Source organism: Hemicordylus capensis, chromosome 4 (assembly GCF_027244095.1).
Source record: "Hemicordylus capensis ecotype Gifberg chromosome 4, rHemCap1.1.pri, whole genome shotgun sequence".
NCBI lineage: Eukaryota > Metazoa > Chordata > Lepidosauria > Squamata > Cordylidae > Hemicordylus > Hemicordylus capensis.
In genome coordinates, this window is record NC_069660.1 from 265738471 (window position 1) to 265762827 (window position 24357).

A 24357-nucleotide genomic window follows, 5' to 3' on the forward strand; every position below is an offset into this window, starting at 1 on the left:
GCTCCTTTTAGTACTGAGCGCGCATCCACCGAGCATTCGCAACCCTTCGCTTTCGAACTCTATAGCTAACATTATTTCCCCGGAAAAGGCGGGAGGTTGAGCCTCGCCCCCCCAGTGATTGGCCACAACTGTAGTCGGCGCCGCCTCAGGATTGGCTACTCAAAGAGACGGACGCGGACCGACAAGCGAGTGAGGAGATTTGCTGGTAGGACTCGGCGGCGGGGTGGCCGGCCGGCATTGGCAATAGGGCCTGGGCGCTTAGGTGAATCTCAGCGGCCTCCGTTCGTGTCGAGGGTGGAGTTCCACGGAGAAATCCTTTCGCGCGGAGGCTTGAGTGGTTTTCGTGGCTGGCTCTGACCGAGGAGGTGCTGAGAAGTTGGTGGCTTCTCGGGCTGGAGGACACGCGGCGCTCAGTTTCGGCGCCTGAAGGCTCCGTCCATTTCTCCCTAGCGAGAGGAAGGAGAAAAAGAAGAGCCGGGGCCCTGGCAGAGACGTCCGCCGTAGCACTGCCCACTTTCCCCTCTCCAGCTGCTTTGCTCCCAGTGGAGTGGAGCCTTTTCTTTTCTTCTGCTAATAACAGACTCTGAACCCAGGCAGGCCTCGGCCCCGGAGCGTGTCAAGCAGTAACGGAGTCTCTGAGCATGTGCAGTGTTGCGTCCTCCTGATTTGAGTCATCGCAGCAGCCCGTCATCATCTGTCTAGGAATCAGGGCGCTCCCGGTCTGACTTCTGTCTAGGTAGGCCTAAACCTTCTCGGGTTACAGATTAGGCACCACTTTTCAGCAGCAGTGCAGTAGAAGTCTGGAAATTTCCGCTGTTTGCATTAATTCTGTCTCCCACACCCGCTCCCCATTCTGTTGAATTGCATTTTGTTATGTGTTGTGCATTGTATCTTTCATTATTGTTAGGGCTCTTTCTGGCCTGAAAAACATGATATTGTTAATATATGAAAGTGTGTGAGATCATTGGCTTTCATCTCCATTTAAGCAGTGGCTAACTTCAGAATTTTCAGTTCTTAGTTGCTTGTTCCCTCTCTTCCCCTCTATCCTTCCTTACTGTGTCCTAATAAACAAAATAATAGGCCTGCTGTACTTTTACCTCCTAGTACACTACTTGGGAAGCTGCCAGTCTGCCAGCTCTGTGGTAGAGGTTGTAAACAGGAGCAGGGAATCTTGATTAGTATTGACTTCTGGAAGTGGTATTCCTGAATTTGACTCTGGATTTAAAAAAAATAAATTGAAAGTATATAGTGAATCTTAGCTAGTCTACATTTTGAAGCTTGAATTTGAAAGGTCACAGAGCTTTACAGAAACTGGTCTTTCCTGTAGATCAGCAAGGTGTAAGTGTAGTGGCTTATGAAATGGTGGTTTTGCACTCTTGTTTGGATGTCTTCTAATTCATTTTGTGATGGATGCAGAACTAAATTTTGTGAATAATAATAGTGTTGCTACTTTAGGAAACGTTTTGATCAGAGTTCTTCTCACTGAATTGCTTGAGAAAGTGCAAGTTAATGCCTTGTGGGCCAGCATTGGCATTATTTTTAATAAAATACACAAGAGATGAAGTCCAATTTTGTTCTGTAAGACTGGTCACATGCTCTTTCGGTTCCCATATGAAGAACTGTAGAATGAGTGTGTGTGTGTATTGACAACCATTTGTTGTGCCCTGGGCGAAGCTTTTTGCATACAGTTACAACTAGTTGTTTACATTCTAGGAACATTGAAAGACTTGTGCGTGTTTCACTAATGCAAACATTTACAGAATTTAAAATGTGAGCATTCTGTTTGTCATAATGTCACTACATATGATAGCTATATTTCTTTGGGGGAGGGCTTAAACTAGTTCAAGGAAACAGGTGGGAAAATCATATTCATAAATCATTATGTTGTGCAGTTGCAGTTATTTGAATATAAGTACAATCCATGTATGTAAAATGATAATTTGAGCCACTAACCCTGACCTCTAGGTAATTGGCTTGATTGAATCACAATTGTAAGCTCAAAGATTAGGAAAATGAATATTATTGCTTATATGTACCAAGGATATAATGTGATGCACAAAGAATAACAATTACATTAAGTAGTATCCACATTTGACCTTAGTCTGGAACAGGAGATATTAATCCAAAGCAAGGATTTCTGTTCCAGATTAAGGATAACTGTAGATGCTACCCATTGTTTTGTGGTCTCGTTATTACTGGATATATTTGTTCTTTCTTTATAAAAACTAGGTGCTGCATAAAAGTTGAAAAACAAAACATGCCCTGCCTACTGGTTTACAATCTGATAGGGAGGTGGGTGGGGGTGGTGAGCTGGAATTAAGACACAGAAGAAAGGGAGAATACTTAAATCAAAAACTGCACTTACATGTATTACTATTATTGTCGCTTACTTGTCAAATCAGGCCATCTATATTTTGAGATACATGAGCTTCATTTTTTGTTAGTTTTGATGTGGCATATTCAGTCACACTGCATTGGTCCAGGTACTCGAACTCTTTGCTTGTGCAGTTTATTGTACCATCAGCTTGGAGCCTTGGGGCTGCACACAGGGGCGTAACAAGGCTGGAGTGGGCCCAGAGACAAAATTTTAAAACGGGCCCCTCGCTGATACACACACACACTTACTTCACATGTGACTTGCCTCTGGGGGCCCCCTCGAGGCGTGGGGGCCCCCATGCAGCCGCCTCCCCTTGCCTAATAGTAGTTATGCCCCTGGCTGCACACTACTGTACTCAGATTAGTTCCCCCAATCTATAGTACACTGTGCAAAGTGACTCCATCATTGATCTTGCCCATCAATAGCCCTCCAAAGTAAAACACTATAAAATCCGTTGTATTGATCAGGAACTTGCCCACTGTAGCCCTGCTGAGCCAGGATTCAAACTAAAGCCCGGGTCTATGTTTTAATGTTGAGGATTGGTGAAGTATTTCAGATTCCTTACAGGCTACTTTTTAAAAAAGAAAACAAATTCCGGCATTCTAGTTTTAATTTCAGGGTGCCTTAGTGATCAGTCTCCTGTCTGCTGTGTGTTCTGCTGCTGTTTGTACCAACCCTGCGATTGAATTGATTTGATTTGCCTTACTGGGCTCCTACCATTCATTCTGCGCCCCCCCCCCCCAATTTAGATTTCTTCCCTCCTTTTCTCCCATTGTTATCTCTGGGTGCAATGTGTGTGTTCTCTCTCCCAGCTACATGCTTTTTAAGGCCAGGGTGGAAAGTATAGGATTCTGCCCTAAGATTTTTGTCAGTAATGCAGGCTGGCCAGAATGCATCTAACCAGATTATCTGAACACTAAAAAAAACTGCAGAGGCATAGATGGCTATGGCAGGGGCAGGAGAGCAGCTGATGAAAAATAAGGGAAAGGAGAAGGCCACATGGGCAGTTGGTGTACTTCTCAAGTTCTTTTGGGGAGGAACCCAAAGAAGAAAGTATAAAAGCTTTCCATAAAAAGATGCCTTCTGATTCTTTCTCCACTCCCAAATGTGGCCCTGGGGATTTGGGATAGGTTTGGGAGTTGGGTGGCGTGCTCTCTTGATCTCTTTTGGAGGAGCTAGTACCTGGGCATGCTTGGGCATCTCTCATAGATGGTTGCAGAGAATTGGCATTGGAGTTGCCCAGGTTGTTGGTGGGGGACTTCAGTGTTCATTTCGGGATCAGGTTCTCAGGAGTGGCTCAGGAGTTCATAGCAGACATGACCACTGTGGGCCTATCCAAAGTGGTGGGATAGGCCCATAGGTGGGATATGGGCCTATCCCATGATGCTTGTCATACACTTGATCTGGTCTTTTGCTCTGATCAAGGTGGTATTTTGCGGAGGGGGGCTCCTGTCATCTTCCCATTGTCATGGACAGACCGCCATCTGGTTAAGGGTTAAGGTGGCAAGTCCCACGATCTGGACTTGCAACCACAACCCACCTCTGCAAGCAGGGGCATAGCAAGGTTGGAGTGGGCCCAGAGATGAGATTTTAAAATGGGCTCCTCCTGGCCCGATGTCTCTGCTAACTCATTGCACATATCACCACTAGTCTCATCATATCATCACTTGCACATATCATCACCCCTGCTAACTTGGCAAAGAGGCACCTTTTAATGTGGTGATTCTCTTTTATTTAGCAGGGGGAGAGTAACTGGCTCTATCCACCCCCAGCACAGTACCTCCAGTGACTGTTGCTGGTGTCTATCTTGTGTTTCTTTTTAGATTGTGAGCCCTTTGGGGACTGGGATCCATCTTATTTATTTATTATTTCTCTGTGTAAACTGCTCTGAACCATTTGTGGAAGGGCAGTATAGAAATCGAATAAATAAAATAAATAAATAGTCCATTCCATTTCTCTGCTTTAGAGACAGAGGGAGCAGTGGGGAATAGAAACCACTAACACTCAGTCTTAATCACATCACATTTACCCAAGATCAGGTCCTGAGGATTTAAGTCTAATATTTAAGATCTTTTTCTCCATATCAACTTTATCAGGAAATGGCAGAACTTCCCTAAATGCCTATTTGGAGGTGGTGGGCTGGATGAGAGATAACAAACTGAAGTTGAATCCAAATAAGATGGAGGTACTGACTGGCGGGGGTCAGGACCGGAGAGATGTTTTAGATCTGCCTGTTCTGGATGAGGTTACAGTCCCCCTGAAAGATCAGGTACATAGTTTGGGAGTGCTCCTGGAGCCAAAACTCTCTCTCTGGTTTCTCAGGTTGAGGCAGTGGCCAGGAGTGCTTTTTATCAGCTTTGGTTGATACTTCAGCTACGCCCATTTCTGGAGGTAAATGGCCCTTAAAATAGTGGTGCGTATGCTGGTAATCTCCAGGCTTGGCTACTGTAATGCACTCTATGTGGGGCTGCCTTTGTACATAGACAGGAAACTACAGTTGGTGCAGAATGTGGCAGCCAGATTAGTCTCTGGTACAACCCAAAGATACCATATAATGCAAATCTTAAAAGAACTGCACTGGCTGCCAATATGTTTCTGAGCAAAATACGAAGTGCTGGTTATTACCTATAAAATCCTGAACGGCTTGGGTTCAGGGTATTTATGAGATCGCCTCCTTTGTCATGAATGGCTGCCTCAGGGCTCTGGAATGCACTCCCTGTTAAAATCAGAGTTTCTCCATCTCTGGCTGTTTTTAAAAAGACCCTTAACACCTGTTTTCTCAGGCTTTTAATTAATTTTAATTGATTTCATATCATAGTCAGTATGTGCGCATGCGTGTGAGCTACTTCCAGTCTGAAGGGCGGCAGGGAGGTATGCTGCCATCCCGCTAGACCAGTTTTCAAGCAAGCGCCAGCACGGGAAGAGTGGAGGGAAGGGTAAGTGCACCCTCCCCTGCCCTTAAAGTTGTCCCACCCCTGCCTTGGAACCAGCCCCCACCGGTTCCCTACCAGTATGTTTCCAAGCAAAATACAAAGTGCTAGTTATTACCTATAAAGCCCTTAATGGCTTGGGTCCAGCTTCTTCTTTGTCATGAGTCCAGCCACCTATTAAGATTATCTGGGGAGGTCTGGTTATGGTTGCCACCAGCTTAGGACTGGGCCTTCTCTGGGCCTGCCCCAGGGCTTTGGAATATGCTCCCTGAAGACACATCTGTTTTCTCAAACTCCTTGTTTTTATCCTATGAAACTATTATACCATAAAACATCGTAAAACCTTTTATGCTGTGAAATTGTGTTAATTTTTATTTTGTTTTATATTTGTGTTAAGTTATATACACAAACCTAGAGATGCACATATATCAGGCGGTATATAAATATGATAGGTGAATAAACACACTTCAAAGGCAAATTTCTTGTGCCAAGTTTCCATTAGAAGATATTACTACCTAGTAGTGGTTGAAGAAAACAGACTTGTAATGGAAGCACTGAGGTAGTGATGTGCATGGTCCGGAGCAGTCCGGACCAGCACCAAAGGGGAGCCTATCTTTTAGGGCAGGGAGGGCTTGTTTACCCCTCCCGCGCCTCTTTGCCCCCGCCAGTGGCCGTAATCTACTGTAAAATTGGGGCGCTGGAAACCAGCCGCCGCCGCCGCTTCCGCCGCGCCCCCCCCCCCCGCGAGCAAATTAGAGATAAAAAAGGCTACTGCCTACAAGGAAAGGCTACTGCCGCCCCGCCACCCGCCACCCCCCCACGAGTGCTCACCAAGTTAGAAGAACTTAGAGAGGAGCTCGCGAACAGAGCTCCTCTTATCGAAGCCTCCGGCCCAACTGGGGCCTTGGGCGCGTGCGCACGCGCACTAGAGCTCTTTATCCTATAGAGCTTTTGCCGGAGGCCCGGTCTACCCGCCGGGAAGAAGCCGGGTAGACCGGGCCTCCGATCGCCGGAGGCCCGGTCTACCCGGCTTCTTCCCGGCGGGTAGACCGGGCCTCCGGCAAAAGCTCTATAGGATAAAGAGCTCTAGTGCGCGTGCGCATGCGCCCAAGGCCCCAGTTGGGCCGGAGGCTTCGATAAGAGAGGAGCTCTGTTCGCGAGCTCCTCTCTAAGTTCTTCTAACTTGGTGAGCACTCGTGGGGGGGTGGGGGGTGGCGGGTGGGGGGGGCGGCAGGGCGGCAGTAGCCTTTCCTTGTAGGCAGTAGCCTTTTTTATCTCTAATTTGCTCGCGGGGGGGGGGCGGCGGAAGCGGCGGCGGCGGCTGGTTTCCAGCGCCCCAATTTTACAGTAGATTACGGCCACTGGCGGGGGCAAAGAGGCGCGGGAGGGGTAAACAAGCCCTCCCGCCCTTAAAGCAATACCCCCCCCCCGGACCCGGACCAACCAGGGCAGAACCGGTCCGGCAGTTCGGCCATTCTATAGAATGGCCGCCGGACCGGTTCAGACACACGCCTTCACTGAGGCAGCATTAACTGCACCAGTTCTTACTAAAAATCCCAAGTGTCTTCCAATCTCCCGACTTGACTTTTTGCTGCTGCTCTCCCATTTTTTCCATTATGTAGCTGAGAAATTTGACTGGTTTCCAAAAGAATCATAACTATGTTCACATGACCAAATTCCTCTTGTTCATGAGGGACAAAACTAAGAACAGTGGGTATCTTGTTCAATGGTTATACACACACTCGCTACCGATGGTTCATAACTTGCAAAACTATCCTTTAAAATGAATTGCATACATCATTTTTACAAAAATATCTAAAATATACTAGGTGTGTTAATGAAATATAAAAGAGTTCTCTACATTACTTATTTTTATAATAGAATATGGGCCCCCTGAAACCTTTAAAAACAGAACATTGTCATCTTATGTCCTTTTATTATTGCTGATCTTTGATATTTGATTATTAATCCATGCTAACTGGGCAAAGAGGCACCTTTTAACGTGGTGATTCTCTTTTATTTAGCAGGGGGAGAGTAGCTGGCCCTATTCACCCCCAGCACAGTACTTCCAGTGACTGTTGCTGGTGTCTATCTTATGTTTCTTTTAGATTGTGAGCCCTTTGGGGACAGGGATCCATCTTATTTATTTTATTTCATTTTATTTTATTTTATTTTTTCTCTGTGTAAACTGCCCTGAGCCATTTTTGGAAGGGTGGTATAGAAAAATAAATAAATAAATAATGAGTAATAGTAGTATAGAACACGAAGAAGGAAAACACTGATCAGCAGTACTGTCAATTCAACTTATAAAGAAGTGTAACTTTCTATTCTAAGAATGTCCCCCTATGGTAGGGCAGCACTCCTTGTCTGCTTTTTAAAGAAATAAAGATAGTCTATGTTGGTTGCATATTTGTAGTAGAAGTGCCGGAGTCATAGGTGTCACTGAATGTGTTCAAGATAATTTCTCACAATTTGAGAGGTTTGTGTACAGATATTTATTGTTTACACTTGTCTCCTTTCAGGATGACTATGGATCATCTGTATTTCAGCAAACTGAGGTGGCTAGGTTTCAAGTTTGTGAAGACCGTGCATCATTCCAGATGATCTGCTGGCTTAAGCACCTGATTAGAGTGATGTTTGAACAAGTTGGAACAACTATGGAATCTGTAAGTGTTAACAGAAGTATTTATAGAAGCTGGAAGTGTTAACATTGTTTACAGAGGTCATAGTTAATGAAGGTTAAATAAATCCCAATGAAATGAATGGAATTTAAACTTCTGAGTCCTTAGGTAGCATTAATTTTACATTATATATGTGAATTGCCTAGAGCAGTTTGAGTTAGGCAATATAAAAATGTAATAAGTAAGTTAAAATCTATAGGACTTCAGGTTGCCTAATGTCCCCTGGGTTGTTCCTGAAAAAGCAGTTCTGACAATCAGGTATAATAAAAGGAATTGTGGTGATTGGGGGAAGACAAAACAAAAAGTGAACAAAAGTGTCATCCTTGACTGTGGCCCCATCCAGGCATCTTTGTGATTTAATTCTGTCCCACCACATATGAAATTTCTGCTCTTCAATCTGCAGCTTGAATTAAAGCATGTCTTCTGTTGTCCTCAAAGCACGATCTTTCTTTTGTATGTAGACTTGATTTGCTTATACAATAAAACTTAAAAGAACAATCAATTTTCATAATACTGGACACATAGTTTCATGCTCTTATAAAATCACTTTTTTCCTTCCAGTTGCTTTGGTCAAGTAAGCCTTATGGTCCCAATAGAAGTATTGTAAGAAAAATTGGCACCAACCTCTCTCTAATACAATGCCCAAGAGTTCAGTTTCAGGTAAGATTTGTCCAATGTAATCTTTGTTTTAATCTGAACAAACTGTTAGGACTGGAGTCTTGGTTTGGGGTTTACTTTTGCATTGTGAACTTGAAAGCAGCCAAATGTCTCAAGTGACCAACAACATAGCTGCTAAAAATGATCTTTCCCAGCATTACAACTTTTGAGCAGTCTAGATTCTCTGCTTTTTGAGCAGCCTGCTAACCCAACAGACAGGTTTTGCATGCTCTGTAACTTCCTCACAAACTGCTTCAGAATGTGCTTTTTGTTCTTAACATTTGTCTACATTCTGGAAAACATCTTGGACATATTTTCAAGGAACCGTTTAGTGGTAGTATTTAGCAAAATATTATCTGAACTCTGGGGAGAAGTAGAGGGTGATATCATTAAACATCTGCCCTAGATCACACTAGGGATGTACACGAACAGAGGTTCCTGCACAGGTTCAGCGCCATGGTGGAACAGCAAGCAGGATTTTTTTTAGAGGAGAGCAGGTCCTTACCTGCTCTCTGCTGCTGCATGCAGCTTCCTGCTGCGGTGATGCTCCTCCCAAGAACTTGTGTGCAGCGCTAGCATGCAAATGGCATTTGCGCTTGTGCCATGTGTGTGCCAGTGCCATGTCTGAGTTCTTGGGAGGAGTGCCACTGTAGCAGGAAGCTGCATGGGGCAGTGGAGAGCAAGTAAGGAACTGCTGTCCTCCTTTTTAAAAATCCTACTCTCCACTAACACACACACACACACACACACACAGTGGTGCCAAACCTGTGCACAAACCTTGGTTCATGCACATCCTAGGAACATAGGAAGCTGCCTTGTAATCAGACCATTGGTCTATCTAGCTCAGTATTGTCCACACAGACTGGCAACGGCTTCTCCAAGGTTACAGACAGGAGTCTCTCTCAGCCCTATCTTGGAGATGCCAGGGAGGGAACCTGGAACCTTCTGCTCTTCCCAGAGCAGCTCCATCCCCTGAGGGGAATGTCTTACAGAGCTCACACACATGAATTCATCCTTTGAATACGGAGTGTTTGGACATTACATTCCTTTGGAAGAAATTAAAAGTGTGTTGCTAAATGTTCTTGTGTACTTGCTACAATAAAGCTATACTTAAAAAATGTTTTTCTACCAAAACAAAGACAACTTCCAAGAGAGATTTTCTCCCAGTATTCTTCCTGTTGCAGGATGGTCTGCATACTGTTGTATTTACTTGCTGAATATTGACTTCTGTGGAGCAGCAGGATCTCATAGCAGATGTTGCTGTGGATGATTGTTTCCGATTCAGAAGTTGGCTTTGAACTTGGGCGATGATTATTGAAATGGCTGCTTTTGTCTGCAGCCCAAGAAATGATTTCTGAGACTGGTTTTTAGATACTGACATGTGGACTGAGCAAATGGCAATTAGTGGTTTTCTTCTTGTTGCATGGATCCTTCTCTGCATTGCCAAGCACCTGTTACATTATACCCACAAAGCTTTGAAAAATGGGTTCAGTAGTGATTTAATAAGATTATGGCCATTAGATTGGAAGATCAGGATATAGACATGTGGTTCTTCTGTCAAAAGTGTGCAATCTTAGTGAAAATCAGAGGTAGAATAAAACATTAGTGTAGGAATTGTATTGCAGTGGGACATATCAGCATGAGGTGGGAAAGAAGAGCATAAACACCTTTATTTATTTATTTTTATTTGATTTCTCTATCACCCTTCCAAAAATGGTTCGGAGCAATTTACACAGAGCAATAATAAATAAATGAGATGGATCCCTGTCCCCAAAGGGTTCATAATCTAAAAAGAAACGTAAGATAGACACCAGCAATAATCACTGGAGGTGACTAATGAAGAAATAAATGCATTTGAAATAGGTTCCTACAGAAGCCTTGCTTTTTAATATATATCTTGTGTCTTAACTACCTTAATTTTCAAAAAAAAAGTCTTCCTGAGATCATCTGAACTCCAAGCCAGTAGTTACCAACTTGGGGTGCCACTGATAATCCAAAAGTCTGATTTTGCATACAGTTGTTATGCTTAATTCCTGACAGCAGGCTCATGGATTTTAAATAGAACTACTTCTTTACATTAAGCAAGCAACTCTGAAATGACTGTTTTAATTTGACTTACAATACAGCTCATTCTCACTTGAAAGTGGGAGGGAAGAAATCTTTCTTGAAGGATTACATTAGTCACGAGTTCTGTTCTTCTATTGTCTCTCTATGACAGTAGCATTTAATTTTACTGAATTTTTGTGGGCTGTGACAATAGCCTTTGAGGGGAAAATATATTTAGGAATGAAGTCATAATTTTAAATTTAATCTAGCGAACAAATTGAAGTGAGCAGCTTTGAAGTGTGTTGTGTTGATCCATTAGAATGAGCATAGTTTTCTAAATGGAAAATCTTGGGCCTCATCTTCATTGTTACTTCATCTGTATTCATACTTGCTTGCCACACACTGCTTTTGTTTTGCCTCCTACCCTGTTTCAATTAGCTGTTACTGAAGTGTGGATGTTATTGATGGATACAGATAAAGGATGGCTTAAGCACTCTACAGAGAAAGAAGTATAGGAAAAGAGGAGTTGTGTTCCCATCTCTTGTTTTCATAGCAGCATTCTCATTGGCAGGTATCCACAAAGCAACTGCCCAAGGCGAGTAGCCTTAGCCCTCTGGTGAGTCGGGAGTACACTGATTCCCTCACTCAAATCAAGTCGCTTGATTTGAGCTTTGACTTCTGCAACTTCAAAGCTAAGTAGGACACATCTTCCCTCTTGAAGGAAGAGAGCAGGTGGGAAGCAGCTCAAAATACTTGCTTTGACTTGTTTGGAAGCCTACTGCCTCAGAGAGGCCCTACACTCCATGAAGCTCATTGGGCACAGCCAGAGGGGAAGGGGAGCAGGGGTGGAGCCACCATTGAGTGAACTGGTTCAAAGAACCCGGGCCGCGCATTGCGGCCCCGACACCCCCCCTCCCCCCACGTCTGACGTCAGATGCGGGGTGCTGGTTTAGCTCCCGAGCGGGGGCCGCGCAACCGCTGCATTCGCATCCCTGGTTCAAATCCCCGCTGGTTCTAATACTGCATGGGAGGAGGCAGTGGTAAACCCCTCCTGTATTCTACCAAAGAAAACCACATGGCTCTGTGGGCGCCAGGAGTCAGAATCAACTTGATGGCACACTTTACCTTTACCATTAGTACTGAGCCAAGCCAAAAACGTATGGATCCCTGCAGAATTTCCAACCAAACTGGGAAGGAGTTGTAGGAGAGAGAATGCATGCATGTTCTTTGGGCAACACTTACTCTTCCAATTTAAAATGGGCATTGTGGCTCCCAGGCAGAAGTGGCTTTCCACTCCTGCCCTAATCTCTTCACTAATGCTGTATAGTGCAACAGTCTGGTGTAATGCACAGTAGCGGAAACTACTCTTACTGTTTCTAATAATAATAAAAAATCAAGTATCCTATTGTTGTCCTTTTTGGCTTTCTTGTAGATTGTTGCTACACTGAAACTCTTCTATAGCATTCTTTCCCTCTTTTTTTCCCCTTGCTAGCTTTAACTATTATCTCACAGGATCGTGCACTGAGCCTGCTGTAAGTCAGTTTTGTCTTTTCCCCCTTTAAAATTTGTTGGATGTGTATAATTTGACCTGCTATTTTGTGCAGCAGCTCGAAGAGTGCGCCAGTTTTTAATTAACAGTCCCAGTGCTGCTGTATAACATTTCAGTTATAATATTGTTGATGGGTTAGACTGTTGACTTAAAAAAAAAATATTGTAATTGTATTTTCCCCCCTTTGTTGTGCTGGTCATAGACCGTAATAAACTTTGAATGCTGAATGCTGACCTGCTATTAAAAGCCATAAATCAAATTAACTAAACTTTCATTTTACTCTTGAGCTTATATAGTGAGCTGAATATATTTGGGGAAAGAATTTTACTGTCAGTCTTCTCTTTCTACATAACAATAACAAACCATAGTTATTTAACTATGGTTACATGACTCCAGCTCTGGAGGCCCCTTCACCTAGAGACCTGGAGTTTTAAGAAGATGGTCAGCTCTAAACCATGGCTTCTCTGTATATTTTGAAGCTCAAGCCATGGTTTGGATTCTAAACTATGGCTAATGCAAAACACGATTTGGCATGATGTCTGAATTGAGCTTAAGGCACACAAACTGTAGTGCAACTTACAACCTCTCTTTGCTCAGATGTTGGAGTAATTCAGTAACACCTAAGGCCTCAGCACATTTTCCCTCCTTTGAGCCATGTATGCGATAGCAGGCTTGGCTTAGACATCAGCAGAAGGCCCATCGATTTAGATCCAAGTCTTTAGGGTTACAAAACATGTTTTGAAGCTGGCCCAATGCAAGATTAGAAAAGCTTCTAATGTCAACGCAACAGCATCTGCATAGGACTTGCCTTCTGCCAAGTCAGATCATTGGTCCATCTAGCTCAGTATTGTCAGCACTGACTGGCAGCGGCTCTCCAAGGTTTTAGGCACAAGTTTTTTCTGGCCTTGCCTCGAGATGCCAGGAATTGAACCGGACACCGTTTGCATGCAAAGCAGATACTCTACCACTGAACTACAACCTCAGAGCTGTGTATCTTGGTACTTTTTTGGCTGTGTTGGCAAGTTTGGAAATTAACATTTCTCAGTGTACGTTTTGTACCTTCTGTCTCTTGATATTACTGACTCCCCTTTTGCTGTTTCTCACCAAAATACTAGTAACCAAAACATGTCGAAAGGCTTTTAATAAGAACCAGCCAAAGGTTTTCTTGCATAGTTACCATGTGAGAAACTTTTCAGTTTGTTTTTTTTCTACCAAGTTCATTAATTTGAACCTTCTGTTGCATTAACACTCTTGAAAGAATGGCAGCGCTGGGTACTTGGTGAGAAAATGAGTGAACTTGCTCATGTCAATAACTAACTTCACCAGCCTAGGTGACCTTTCTAATTGCAGTTAGTGACTTATTCAGTAGATTAATGGAAAGTTTGTATGCCATTAATCTTCTGAATCTTTTTCTTCTTCTCATGTCTCTGCCTGATATGAGAGGAGAAAATCCACTGTGCTGTAGGTCATAACTTGGATTTTATAGTATTGGAACTAAAACTCCATTAGTGCACATGTGATCTCCACTAAGGCCACCTCCATACTGACCCTGGTATGGGGTCTTGCTCTCACTCCATCTGCTTCTGTTCGCCTCACTCATGATAGCAGGATGTGTTCTTTTCACTACTCACTAGAATAAGACTTCATATGAACATAACCTAAATATAGTAAATGTAATGAACTTTCAGAAAGGCCCAAGCAACCACTCTCATACATGATATTGTCCACTCAATCCAGCTTACTTCTCAGTCTGCAGAAGGCAGTCGTTCTAGCCAGTTGAGAGAAGATGGAGTAGCCTCCCTTGCAGATGTGGGATGGGTTGCTGAAGAAGGTGGTGAAGTCTCTACACGGCTCAGGTATGTTTATCAAGACTCTCCCTCTATGATTGATTCTTTAATTTTATGTTGAGTAGGCAGTTTCAAGTTTCAGCACCCACGGTACTTGTAGGTTAGGGAATGAACAATGTAATGGCAGATACTTTCAACATTTAAATTATTGGGTGTTTGTGCTAGGGCTCTGTACATGACACATACCCAGAAGATTGCCTCTGGGTGGACTAGGATAATTTTGACAGTATTATGAAGGTGACATCTGTAGGATGAAGTAGAAGGATGCTGGTGCCTCCATCTCCATTATGGCTAATCCTCCCTGATCTTTGGCTAGAGAGAGAGAGTATCTCTATGTATCAAGAGAGAGCCACAGGGATGCCCATGATTTCTCTCATCCTTGCAGAAATCAATGCAATCCTTGCAGAAAAACAAGTCTTTAAACCAGGCCTCATTTAAACCTGATGTTTGTTCCTGCACTACTGATAATACATACAAGTGTTGTGTCTGCTGCTGTGTGTGTGATTTTCAGAGAAGCTAATACAAAGTGGGAGGCAGTGCATTAATACACAACATGGATTTGTACATTTCACACTGAAGCAGAAACTGCCTTAAAATGTAATTAAATAAATAAAAGCAAATTCAGAGAGATGGGCACTTATATAATATTTTAATAATCTGTGGAGGCCTTGTGTAAGGGAACAGTCCCATGTAAATATGCAAGAGGCTTGGTTGCAGTAAAATTGGATTGTAGAACTCAAAATAAATAATGGAAATAAAATAGTCCATAAATGCTATTTGACTTGGAAAAATATCTTTCTGACAGTGTTGGTAAAGTTAAAATGTTGTTTGTAGCACTAGTAGCAAACACAGGACATTTTCCTATACCCTGCTATATTTGAGGCTGTGTATTTCTGTAAACTATTATATTATAAATATATTAAAAATATATAAATATATATTTATAATATATTAAAAATATATTTCTGTAAACTATCTGTTCCTGAAAGCAGTTCAGATGAAGTTCTTAAATACCATTGCTTCTGAATATCTTCATAAGAGCAATAACATTTGTGGCATAGATTTTACCCAGAAGTCTTTGACTTTGGGGTAGGTAATAAAATTGCAGCATCTCCTGCCTCATCCCAGCTTGAGGAATGGGATTTTCATTAGATTCAATTAATTGCCTCTGCCATTTCCTAAATTAATGCTCCAAAGTCAAGAATTGCTCTTTAAAATATGCTATTTACCAATTGTACAGACAAGTGGAGCCTACAACAATAGGTTGCAGTGTATCCCCAGCCTCTAAGAGAAGCACTTCTGGTTATAGCTCCAGACAGCCTAGAGCAGGAACTTTATACTTCAGGCCTAACAGGAGGAAGCGTGGAAAGGACACCTTTTTTCTTTCCCGTTTTCTTGAGTCCTTTTCCTGCTGTGCAGTATAGTGCTTGAGAGTCAGCTTTAGGGCTAGCTGCCAGCTATCTTGGCTGCATAGTGTACTGTGGGGTTGGGTGTCTTGAGTGAGAAAGTGACAATGCTTTCCTTTCTTTCTTCTGAAACATCCCTTTAGGGCAGAGTCTCATGTCATGCAAGCACCCCCAGACACTTACTCGAATGTGCTTGAGCAGGTGAACAACTTCTCTCTCCTTCCCTAGCCTCCATTTCCTGCTTTTGGGTGTGCTTTTAACATTATTTTAATGCATACTTCTGCATACCTAGGCATTCACCTGAATATTACTGTATTTTGGAGTCGCACTCCTTTTTCCCCAAACCAATTGGCACTCAACTATCTGTGTTTTGTATTGAAATAAATTATAGTTCTTCCTTTTGAAGACAGGGGCTCTCAAACTATGGATCTTGAAACCCCACCGTGCTGCTGGCTGGGGGATCACAATCAACAGGGCCCTAAACGGTTTGGGTCCTGGGTATTTAAGAGATCGTCTTCTTCATTATGAGCCCCACCGCCCATTGAGGTCGCCTGGAGAGGTGCATCTCCTGTCTCCCTGTCTGCCTCCCTGCACCTCAGACACATCAGAGCAGCTTGTCAGGACCATTTTAAGTTCTTGGCAATGTCTCCCTTTGAATTCTGGTGTGCCAGCTGAGTATAGAGAGAAAAAAGTGAGAAAGCAATGAAATACTGAATCCCTTTGCAACATCTTATTTGTGTGGATTGGAGGTTTCAGGAGTTGCCTCTGTAAAGAGCAAATACCTATCAAAAATAAACTTGGAGCCTGAAATTAGATTGGCAGTCTGACAGAAAACCCAGGTTTGAATAACAAGCCGGAGCAAGCAAGCTCATCCTTCTCATTGAAATAATATATGTACTTTATCTCTATTTAATCAAATCGGTAGCTTTAATCACTTGGGGGTGGGGGTGCTGTTAGGATATTTTGTGTGTGGGGGGTGTGGTGTGTGTCCCAGTATCAAAAAGATTGAGATCTCCTGCACTTGGAGTTTGCATACTGCACCTTAACATTTCTCTCTCTAGCTTGCATGATAACAGGGTTTATTCTAGTCAGTAAGTCTGTATGCTGTTTCTTGATTACAGGTCAGAAGTCTGGCCCAAATCCCAACCATTCTCCAGAGATGAAAGCTGCTCAGGAGGAGCCCCAAGTATTCAAGTACCTTTGCCAACACAATCAGAAGAGAAGTCAGACTCCAAAACTGTAGTGGCTGCAAATGATGAAGCGTTGCAGAAAATCAATGCATTAGAAAATGAACTTGCCAGCTTAAGAGCGCAAATTGCCAAAATTGTGAGCTTGCAAGAACAGCAGAACCTGACAGCAGGTATTAGTACACCCTTTTTTACTTTAACAATGAAATTCGTTGTATATCTCTGCTTATAAAATGACCTTTCTGCTTTGCAAGTGTCCTTCCAAGGGGTACTGTAGAGTTAGTGTGAGTTTCCTTAGGATTAGAAATGCTGATCCCAAGAGAATGAGTTACTGCAGCTCAAAGCTAGCTAAAAGGTGAAACAGCTGAAAACCAGACACGTTGCTGTTCTGTCTTTCTGCACGTGTGCTGGATTATTCACATCTTCTTAAACTGATGCAAACAACCGGAGACTCATGGTGATATGGTGGCATAGCGGTGTTATCTGACTTCATGGATGTTGAAAAGGAACTTAATCAGATGACTGCTCTGATGTCTGAACATAATTTCATAAAAGCTTCATTTGTCTTGCAGTCAACACATATCTAATTATGCCTTACTTGTATTTCCAACTTATTCGTCTCCAAATAGTGAATCCTGGACAATTGGAAACTCTCACAAACCTGGATTGAAACAAACAGACTTGAGAAACTTACAAATCTGATTACCTACTGATTTGTATTCAGCCTCTTTGTATCATTCACCCTCTATTAATAATCTGTTTTTTCATAGCAATCTGCACATGAAAATAAAGGGTGTTGGAAGGGCAGCTAGAAAGGAAGACCTTGAAGCTGTTTCCTAGCTCTCAAGGACTTCAGTGCTTGACATTAAAGTTTCAAGCAGCATTCTGTGACTGCTGCCAAAATCAACAAAACGTCTGCAGTTGTAGACTTGAACAACCGTGTAGCAGTTTATGTCCAATCTAGAAATCTTTCTAAAATGTCTGAGGACACTCAGCATGACAGGCTTGATGAAGTGTTCACATATTTCTGACTATAGTAGCTTTAACATAATCCAAAGCCACTAGGTAGATGTTTCAATGGTTGTTCAATACCAATTCACTAAAAAAGGGAGTATCAAAACCTGTTATCCTTATTTTTCCAGAGTTGTGTTCTCTTCTAGTCTTTGGACTTTAAGATGCAGTTCTGTAGGCTTGAGAGGAATGTGCACCCATCTGTTGATCATTCTGTTGCTCCTGGGGCAACAGCTTCCTGGAAGATTTCATTAACTTCTAGGTCAAATGGCTTCAGGGCTATGTTCAAAGTGCCATAAATTCACTGGCATTCAACCAGCTCATAGGGTGCATAATGCTAACTAGCATGATTGTTGCAGCCATGTATGTAGAAGTTGGGTGGTGTCTGCATAATCATCTAGGACCAAGCTATTCATATTTTGGGTGGTATAGCCTTCCTTCCACTTCTGTTGGACTGGGAGCAGTGGAGGATGGTGGCATGGTATTGGACTGGAAGTATCTAGCAAGATGTGTCCCAACACCACATTGTTTTACAGAGGTTTGTGTTTGAAACAGTAACTGTTTTTTATGGAAGACTATATTGTGGCATATTTAAATGTGTACTGTCGTTACAGCTGGAATAAGTTCTGCGGCATCAACTTTTGTCCCACCAGGAGTGCTAGCACCACCACCTCCACCACCGCCACCTCTGCCTCCACCACCCCCTCTCCCCCAGAGTACCTCTGCCATTGACCTTATTAAGGAGCGCAAAGGAAGAAGACTACATTCTGGACAGACTTTGACAGATAATACTCCAAAGAAGCCAGAAATACCAAACATGCTAGAAATCCTCAAAGATATGAACAGTGTAAAACTACGATCAGTGAAGAGGTGAATGCACAAGAGTTTTCTCTTCTCTGCTGGGGAGGTACAATGTGGAACAGATAAAACACATCTTATCTGCTCACCTGATCAAGGTGAACAGCAGATACCCCAGTGTATTCTTTCAGACTTGGAGGAGCGCCATAACGCTCTTGCAATATTCTCTCTCTCTTTCCTATCAATCTATCTATCTCCTCCCTTTAAAACCAGAGGCAGTACTGTGGCATTTTCAGAAGGAAACTGGGACTAGGAGTAGTATTGTGATTATTGTGGCTCTGGATGCTGGGAGTTGTAGTTCAGCAACATCTGGAGGGCCGCAGTTTGGGGACACCTGCTCTATAGGATAAAAGGGGCCCTAATCTGAAAGGAGTGCTGTAGCATTGATTGCTGCTTTTTCCAGCCCTCCAGGACTGCAGGGGTAGACGGAAATAATAGGACAGACAATAATAGGAAAACCCACTGATTGCAAGTGTTTGAAGCTTCTGACTTAAAGTTTTGCTTTACTCTTTTTGAAGACCAGATGAAGGTACAAAAAGAAAAACAGCTGACCCAACTGATCCTGCAGCTCTAATAGCTGAAGCACTCAAAAAGAAATTTGCTTATCGATACCGAAGTGACAGCCCAAATGAAAGTGAAAAACAGACCTCAGTATCCGAAGCAAAGCTGGTAAGTGCTGTGTCTGCATGTCAGGTTGCTTGGAGACCTAAATCTAAAAATGTGTGTTTCAGATTGGCTGATGAACTTTAACCCCTGCCTTCTTCTGGCCTAGAAGTCTATGTTGTAGATACATGTTCCTCTTAAGGATTGTGGACTGGAAGTTGTCAGCTTGGTTTAGGTTACAAATTGCACACAGGTCTCTTCCCCCCCCCCCCCACAGCCTCACAAACAAGCACACCCTTATTTTTAGGGGAAGGGCCTTGACAGTGTGCAAACACTGTAAAGCGATCATTGGTTGATTAAACAAGTGTTTCTTGAAGACCCACCTCTTTTTAAAACCTATTTTGAAAAGTTGGGTGTGCATGCTTGGTTCACACTTTCACAAAAATAGTTGGGGAAAGTGTTTTAGTTCCTTGTACAACTTGTGTATTAACTCTTGTTAAGGCTACTTCACTGCTTACCAAACATCTTGTACTCTCTTCCTACTCTAGTTCCGTCTCCCTGTATCATGGGCTCCTTGCTTCTGCCCATCACCTTTTCTGCCAACATACAGCTGTTCTTCTTCTGCTGTGAGTTTCCTAAGCACAACTCTCACTTTGTCACAGTCCTTTTCTCAGCATGTCACTGATTCTTCTTTCCTCACCCTCACCAGTACACAGTATGTTTGGACATTCTGTAATCTGACAGCAGCACAGCTAATTCTCAATCACAGCAGTTACTGCATGGTTTCAGGAAGAAGTCAGAAAGCCTTAAGTGCGTAAGAAACATGGAAAAAGATTTATACTTCACCTTTCAATGTAAAAGATCCCCAAGATGGCTTACAGTAAATTGTACAATAAAATAAAAACTATGCTGTTGTAACAACTGGAAGAGATGCCTTAATTAAAGTGCCAGAAGCTCTCCTTTGAGGCCTGTGGTGAGTCCAGGGAAAGGAGATCCCCTCCAAGTGTGGTGCCAGGTGATGCAATGGTCATTCTGAGCTGGGGCCAAGATGGAATGAAGCTTCTGCTCCTCTTTGGTGTTGGTACAGTTAAAAGATGCTGGGGCCATGGTGCTAAAGCCTCTTCCCCCAATCTTGCGTTCAGGCCTCCTCTGGCTACTTACACTAGAATCTGGTCGTCATCTTGCTTTCCCATTGGGAATGGGACGGTTGACTTAGTCCTCTCTTTTCTTGCTTGTGTTAGCAATACTGTGTAAGAAGAGCTTGTAATACACACACTTGTGAATGTAGAAGCTTCTGCTTTTCAAAAGGCTCTCAGTTAATAATCTAGCACAGGGATTCTCAACATTGGGTCCCTAGATATTATTGGACTTCAACTCCCATAATCCCCATCCAAAGGCCACTGAGGCTGGGGCTTATAGGAGTTGAAGTCCAATAACACCTGGGAACCGAACATTGAGAATCCCTGATCTAGCAGATGGTGAACTCTGCATCTAAAAGGCATTTACGTCATAGCTGAAATAAAGTTGCCCTGTTTATAGTAGTGTATAGTATACTACTTGTACAGTATCGAGCCAGTGTGGTGTAATGGTTAGAGTGTTTGACTAGGAAAAGGGTGTCCCAAGTTCAAATCCCCATTTAGACATGAATCTGGGCCAGTTACTCATCTTTCAGCCTAACCCTCAAAGTTGTTGTGGGGATAAACATAACCATGCACACCGCTCTGGGCTGCTTGGAGGAACAGTGGGATATAAATGTAAAGATAAATAGTGATCCTGCATACTTAAAGTAAAGGGTGTTCTTGCAATCATTTTATAATGGTTACTTGCCAACAAAAATGGTGTTTTTAAAAAAAACCCAATCCCTGCATGTTCTTGCATTGCCACTTGCTTGCTATGTAGGCTCGTGTCTGATGGCCCTATTATACACTGATCACTACTTCTGTTTGTTGTCAAGGGCCATTACTGGAATTCCTAATCTTGTGTACCAAAGAGAATCTGGCGGGGTTGGGGGAGGCCTCTGGAAAGCAAGGCAGACATTATTCTGAAGTTGTCTTGGTTAATGAACTTTTCTGAAAGCTTGTTTTTTAGAGGGAAAGCTAGACATTGAAACAATGGCATATTTCCACTTCATTAACATAGGCATAGTGCATAAGTCCTTGTCTGTGGTCCTTAAGCTGTTACATTCCATTGATTGCTGTTGGGTTCCTTCCTACATCCAGAGAGGTGTTTAGTTAGTCTTCCTGTTGTAACTTTTCTCAAAGCAAACCCTGTACACCAACCATTATATGAACGCTAAAGTTCTTGTATGTGTTTTCCACTTCCTATTCAATAGAAAACATGTACAAGAACTTTTCAGTATATATAGCTTAGTGCACAGTTTGATGTACACAGTTATTGCCAATATGTACTACTTATTCTCATTTTCCTTTTCACAGTTTGGGCCACACATACTGAAGTCTACAGGAAAAATGAAGATGCTAATTGAAAAATGTTAAGCAGGAAGAAAAACTTACTGCTTGAGGAAATCGAATGTCTAAGGGATTGTACTGAAACATGCCTCTAACTTCTAGTGGTGATAGTGTAAGGAACAACACTTGCACTCGGATAAAGCTTCTTACTACAGAAATGCCCTTATATGATAGGTCTTTAACACTAATTTTATCTTTTGTGTATTTTGATCAGCCTTAAACAACTTGTATGAACAGAATGATCAAAATGAGTTATAGCTCCAGTGTAAAGTCTGATGACTGGATTGTGTACTATTGCATTTTAGCTTGGAAATTACATTTTGAATTATTTTTGTATTAGGATTCAGTCTCATGCTGTGCTCTTATTGCCTCAGTTATAATTGAAGCACAAAGATTTCAGTGCAACCACAATGCTTCTCATGTCATGCACTGTGAAGAAAAGACCTCAAAACTTTATTTATTACTCAGCAATATGAACTTCAGTGCTTAGTATGCCTTATCCAGGGAACTTTCCCTGAAGTGTCTTACTCTTGCTTTGTACCACCTGCTGCAGTGGCAGCATATGTGTAGGCATTGCACTTGCCAAAGATTGAACCACTTTTTTATACAGGCCTAAAATCTGTGACTTCAAGGGAATGAAAACAATGCTGTTACAGAAGACTGGGAAGGCTGCATATCATGAATTAGCAAGTTGGGGAAACTAGTGCAGATCACACGACTTACCACTGAAGTAAAGTGCATTTCACTTCTCAGGGTTACCAGACACAAGTCCCAATTGATACTTAACACTAAAGAATAGTAGAGTACTAGGAACAAGCTAATACATTTGGGGAAGAACTCTAACTTGGTGTTAAAATTTTGCATGCAGAATATTCCAGTTTTAATCCCTGGATCCGAGGTTGATTGGGAATCCATGACCAATCAGTGTAGATGGTACTGAGCTACACAAACATACATGATTTGGTATAAGGTACATACATATGTTCATATGACTAAAGGACCATAGCCTGAAAACTCTAGAACAAGCCATAGGTTGATTTGTAATGAATTATAGCTGACATGCCAAAATGAAGGTTGAAGTTTTCTCTCTCCTCATGCGTGCGGTGGGGAGTATGTATGCCCCAAAGCACCCTTAGACCTGTGTGAATATACCTAAACCATGGTTTAACATTGCATATGAACCAGGCTTATATATTTTTAAAAGTTAACAACATCCAGTTTGCAGTTTTTCCCTGCTAGATGCTTGTCATCTGAAGTATTAGTGCCAGCAGACGGGTTAGTTCTAGATCACAAATCCATTTGCTGTTATAAGAGTTCAGTAGGAATTTGTCTTTGTTAAAGGAAACAAGACAGGAGCCACTTGGTTCTTTGTTTGAAAAATACTTTACTTTTGAGGAGAAACTGCAGTTTAGGTTCTGTTGCAGGTGGGAAACATTTCTAAACTGAACTTTCTAAATAAAGCCCAGATCTCCTGGTTGAAATTAGAATGTCTAAGTGCTTGTTTTAGGAACTTGTTGCTTGGATGTCTCAAGTTGTGTGGGTTTAGAGCAAATTCAGTCAAGATGTTAGGCACTGACTAGTGATGGCCCTGAAATGTTAAAATCATTTAAAATTGTATGATGAATTATTATTTAACATTTGAAGCATTTTTGCTTTAAGGACATATTTGTCCTCTAAGGACATTAGTATTTAATCCTGCATTACCATATACAAAATAAACAGTAAAATGCTTTCATTGGCTTTTCATTTTATGTTCTGCACACATTCCCTTCTAAGATCAACATTAGACAAGTTCACTTTTATACTTAATTATGTATTCATGGTTGTGTTGGAGATAGTTGCTGTAACGACCTTGAAAGTGTTGTCTGAAATATCAGATATTTAGAGTGCAATTGCTCAACTGTTACAAGAGACACCTTCAGACTATTCTAGAAAAATATCCAGAATAGAGTTGCCCAAAATCTAAACCTAAAAGTCTTGCCTTTTCCCACTTCTGTACATGATGTGCAAAATATGAATACATATTTCAGCCCTGCCTGTAGAGGCAATTAAGTAAGCCATATACAGCTGTGACATGTCACAGCTGCTGCTTGTTTACTAAATTTTGCTCAATTACTAATACTCATGACTTCAAATTGAAATTACTTTTGTATAGCTTATAAGGTATTTGCTTAAAGCAGCCACTCCTGGAAGGGTGTACTCTAGACACTCTTACTTCTGAGTAAATATGTATAGGATCAGGCTGCAATAACTCCTTGTAACTTCTCAGAGTGATATGGAGGATGTTAGTTTAGTGTTAAACTCAGATGTTGCTGTCCTTCAGTATGATTCTGATTGAATCCAATTGTTAATGGTGCTTTCTGTAATAAGGCTAGAGATAGGGGAGGGACGAAGAACTCATTCCTCATTAAGCAATGGTTTTGCTTAATAATGCAAAACACTATACTAGACTGAACCCTTTCAGCTGTTGCTTCTTTTTATAAACCAGCCTTTAGAGTTCTACCATCCAAGTAGAGTGGATCTACAGTTTTGCAGGCAGAATATATATTCATGGTCACAAAAGATGAGTTCAGTGGTACCTCTTAACCCACATAGTCCTTCAAATTAAGTAAAACCACTGTTAAGTTTTAGGCCTCTTTCTAACCACTGATTAGCGTCTACTTGCACAAAGTGCCTCCAGCTAGCTAGGGAAAGCTTTGGAATGATGCGGCCAGAAATAAATATGCTGAAAACACCT

General features: G+C 42.2%; 1 protein-coding gene across 4 annotated transcripts; it reads left to right on the forward strand.

The window, feature by feature from the left end:
• The first annotated feature begins 85 nt into the window (after positions 1–85).
• Positions 86–23351, forward strand: MTFR1 (mitochondrial fission regulator 1). Of its 4 annotated transcripts, none has more exons than XM_053245455.1 (9): positions 86–736; positions 7830–7973; positions 8550–8648; positions 13978–14096; positions 16615–16853; positions 18306–18561; positions 19068–19218; positions 19701–19778; positions 21588–23351. In XM_053245455.1, exons 2-9 carry the CDS (start codon positions 7908–7910, stop codon positions 21645–21647), a joined length of 1068 nt encoding a protein of 355 aa, XP_053101430.1. In that variant the 5' UTR covers positions 86–736; positions 7830–7907; the 3' UTR covers positions 21648–23351. The 4 variants fall into 4 exon arrangements, with proteins under 4 accessions (XP_053101430.1, XP_053101432.1, XP_053101431.1 ...); XM_053245457.1 differs by having other exon boundaries at positions 18345–18561; XM_053245456.1 differs by having other exon boundaries at positions 13990–14096.
• The last annotated feature ends 1006 nt before the right edge of the window (positions 23352–24357 follow it).

What these genes read in the sequence shown, in the direction of transcription:
- MTFR1 (XM_053245455.1), top strand. Translation starts at nt 7,908, where the DNA reads ATGATCTGCTGGCTTAAGCACCTGATTAGAGTGATGTTTGAACAAGTT. An exon ending in AAACTACGATCAGTGAAGAG is followed by an intron (nt 18,562 to 19,067) that starts GTGAATGCACAA and finishes CTCTTTTTGAAG; the next exon opens with ACCAGATGAAGGTACAAAAA. An exon ending in CAGTATCCGAAGCAAAGCTG is followed by an intron (nt 19,219 to 19,700) that starts GTAAGTGCTGTG and finishes TTCCTACTCTAG; the next exon opens with TTCCGTCTCCCTGTATCATG.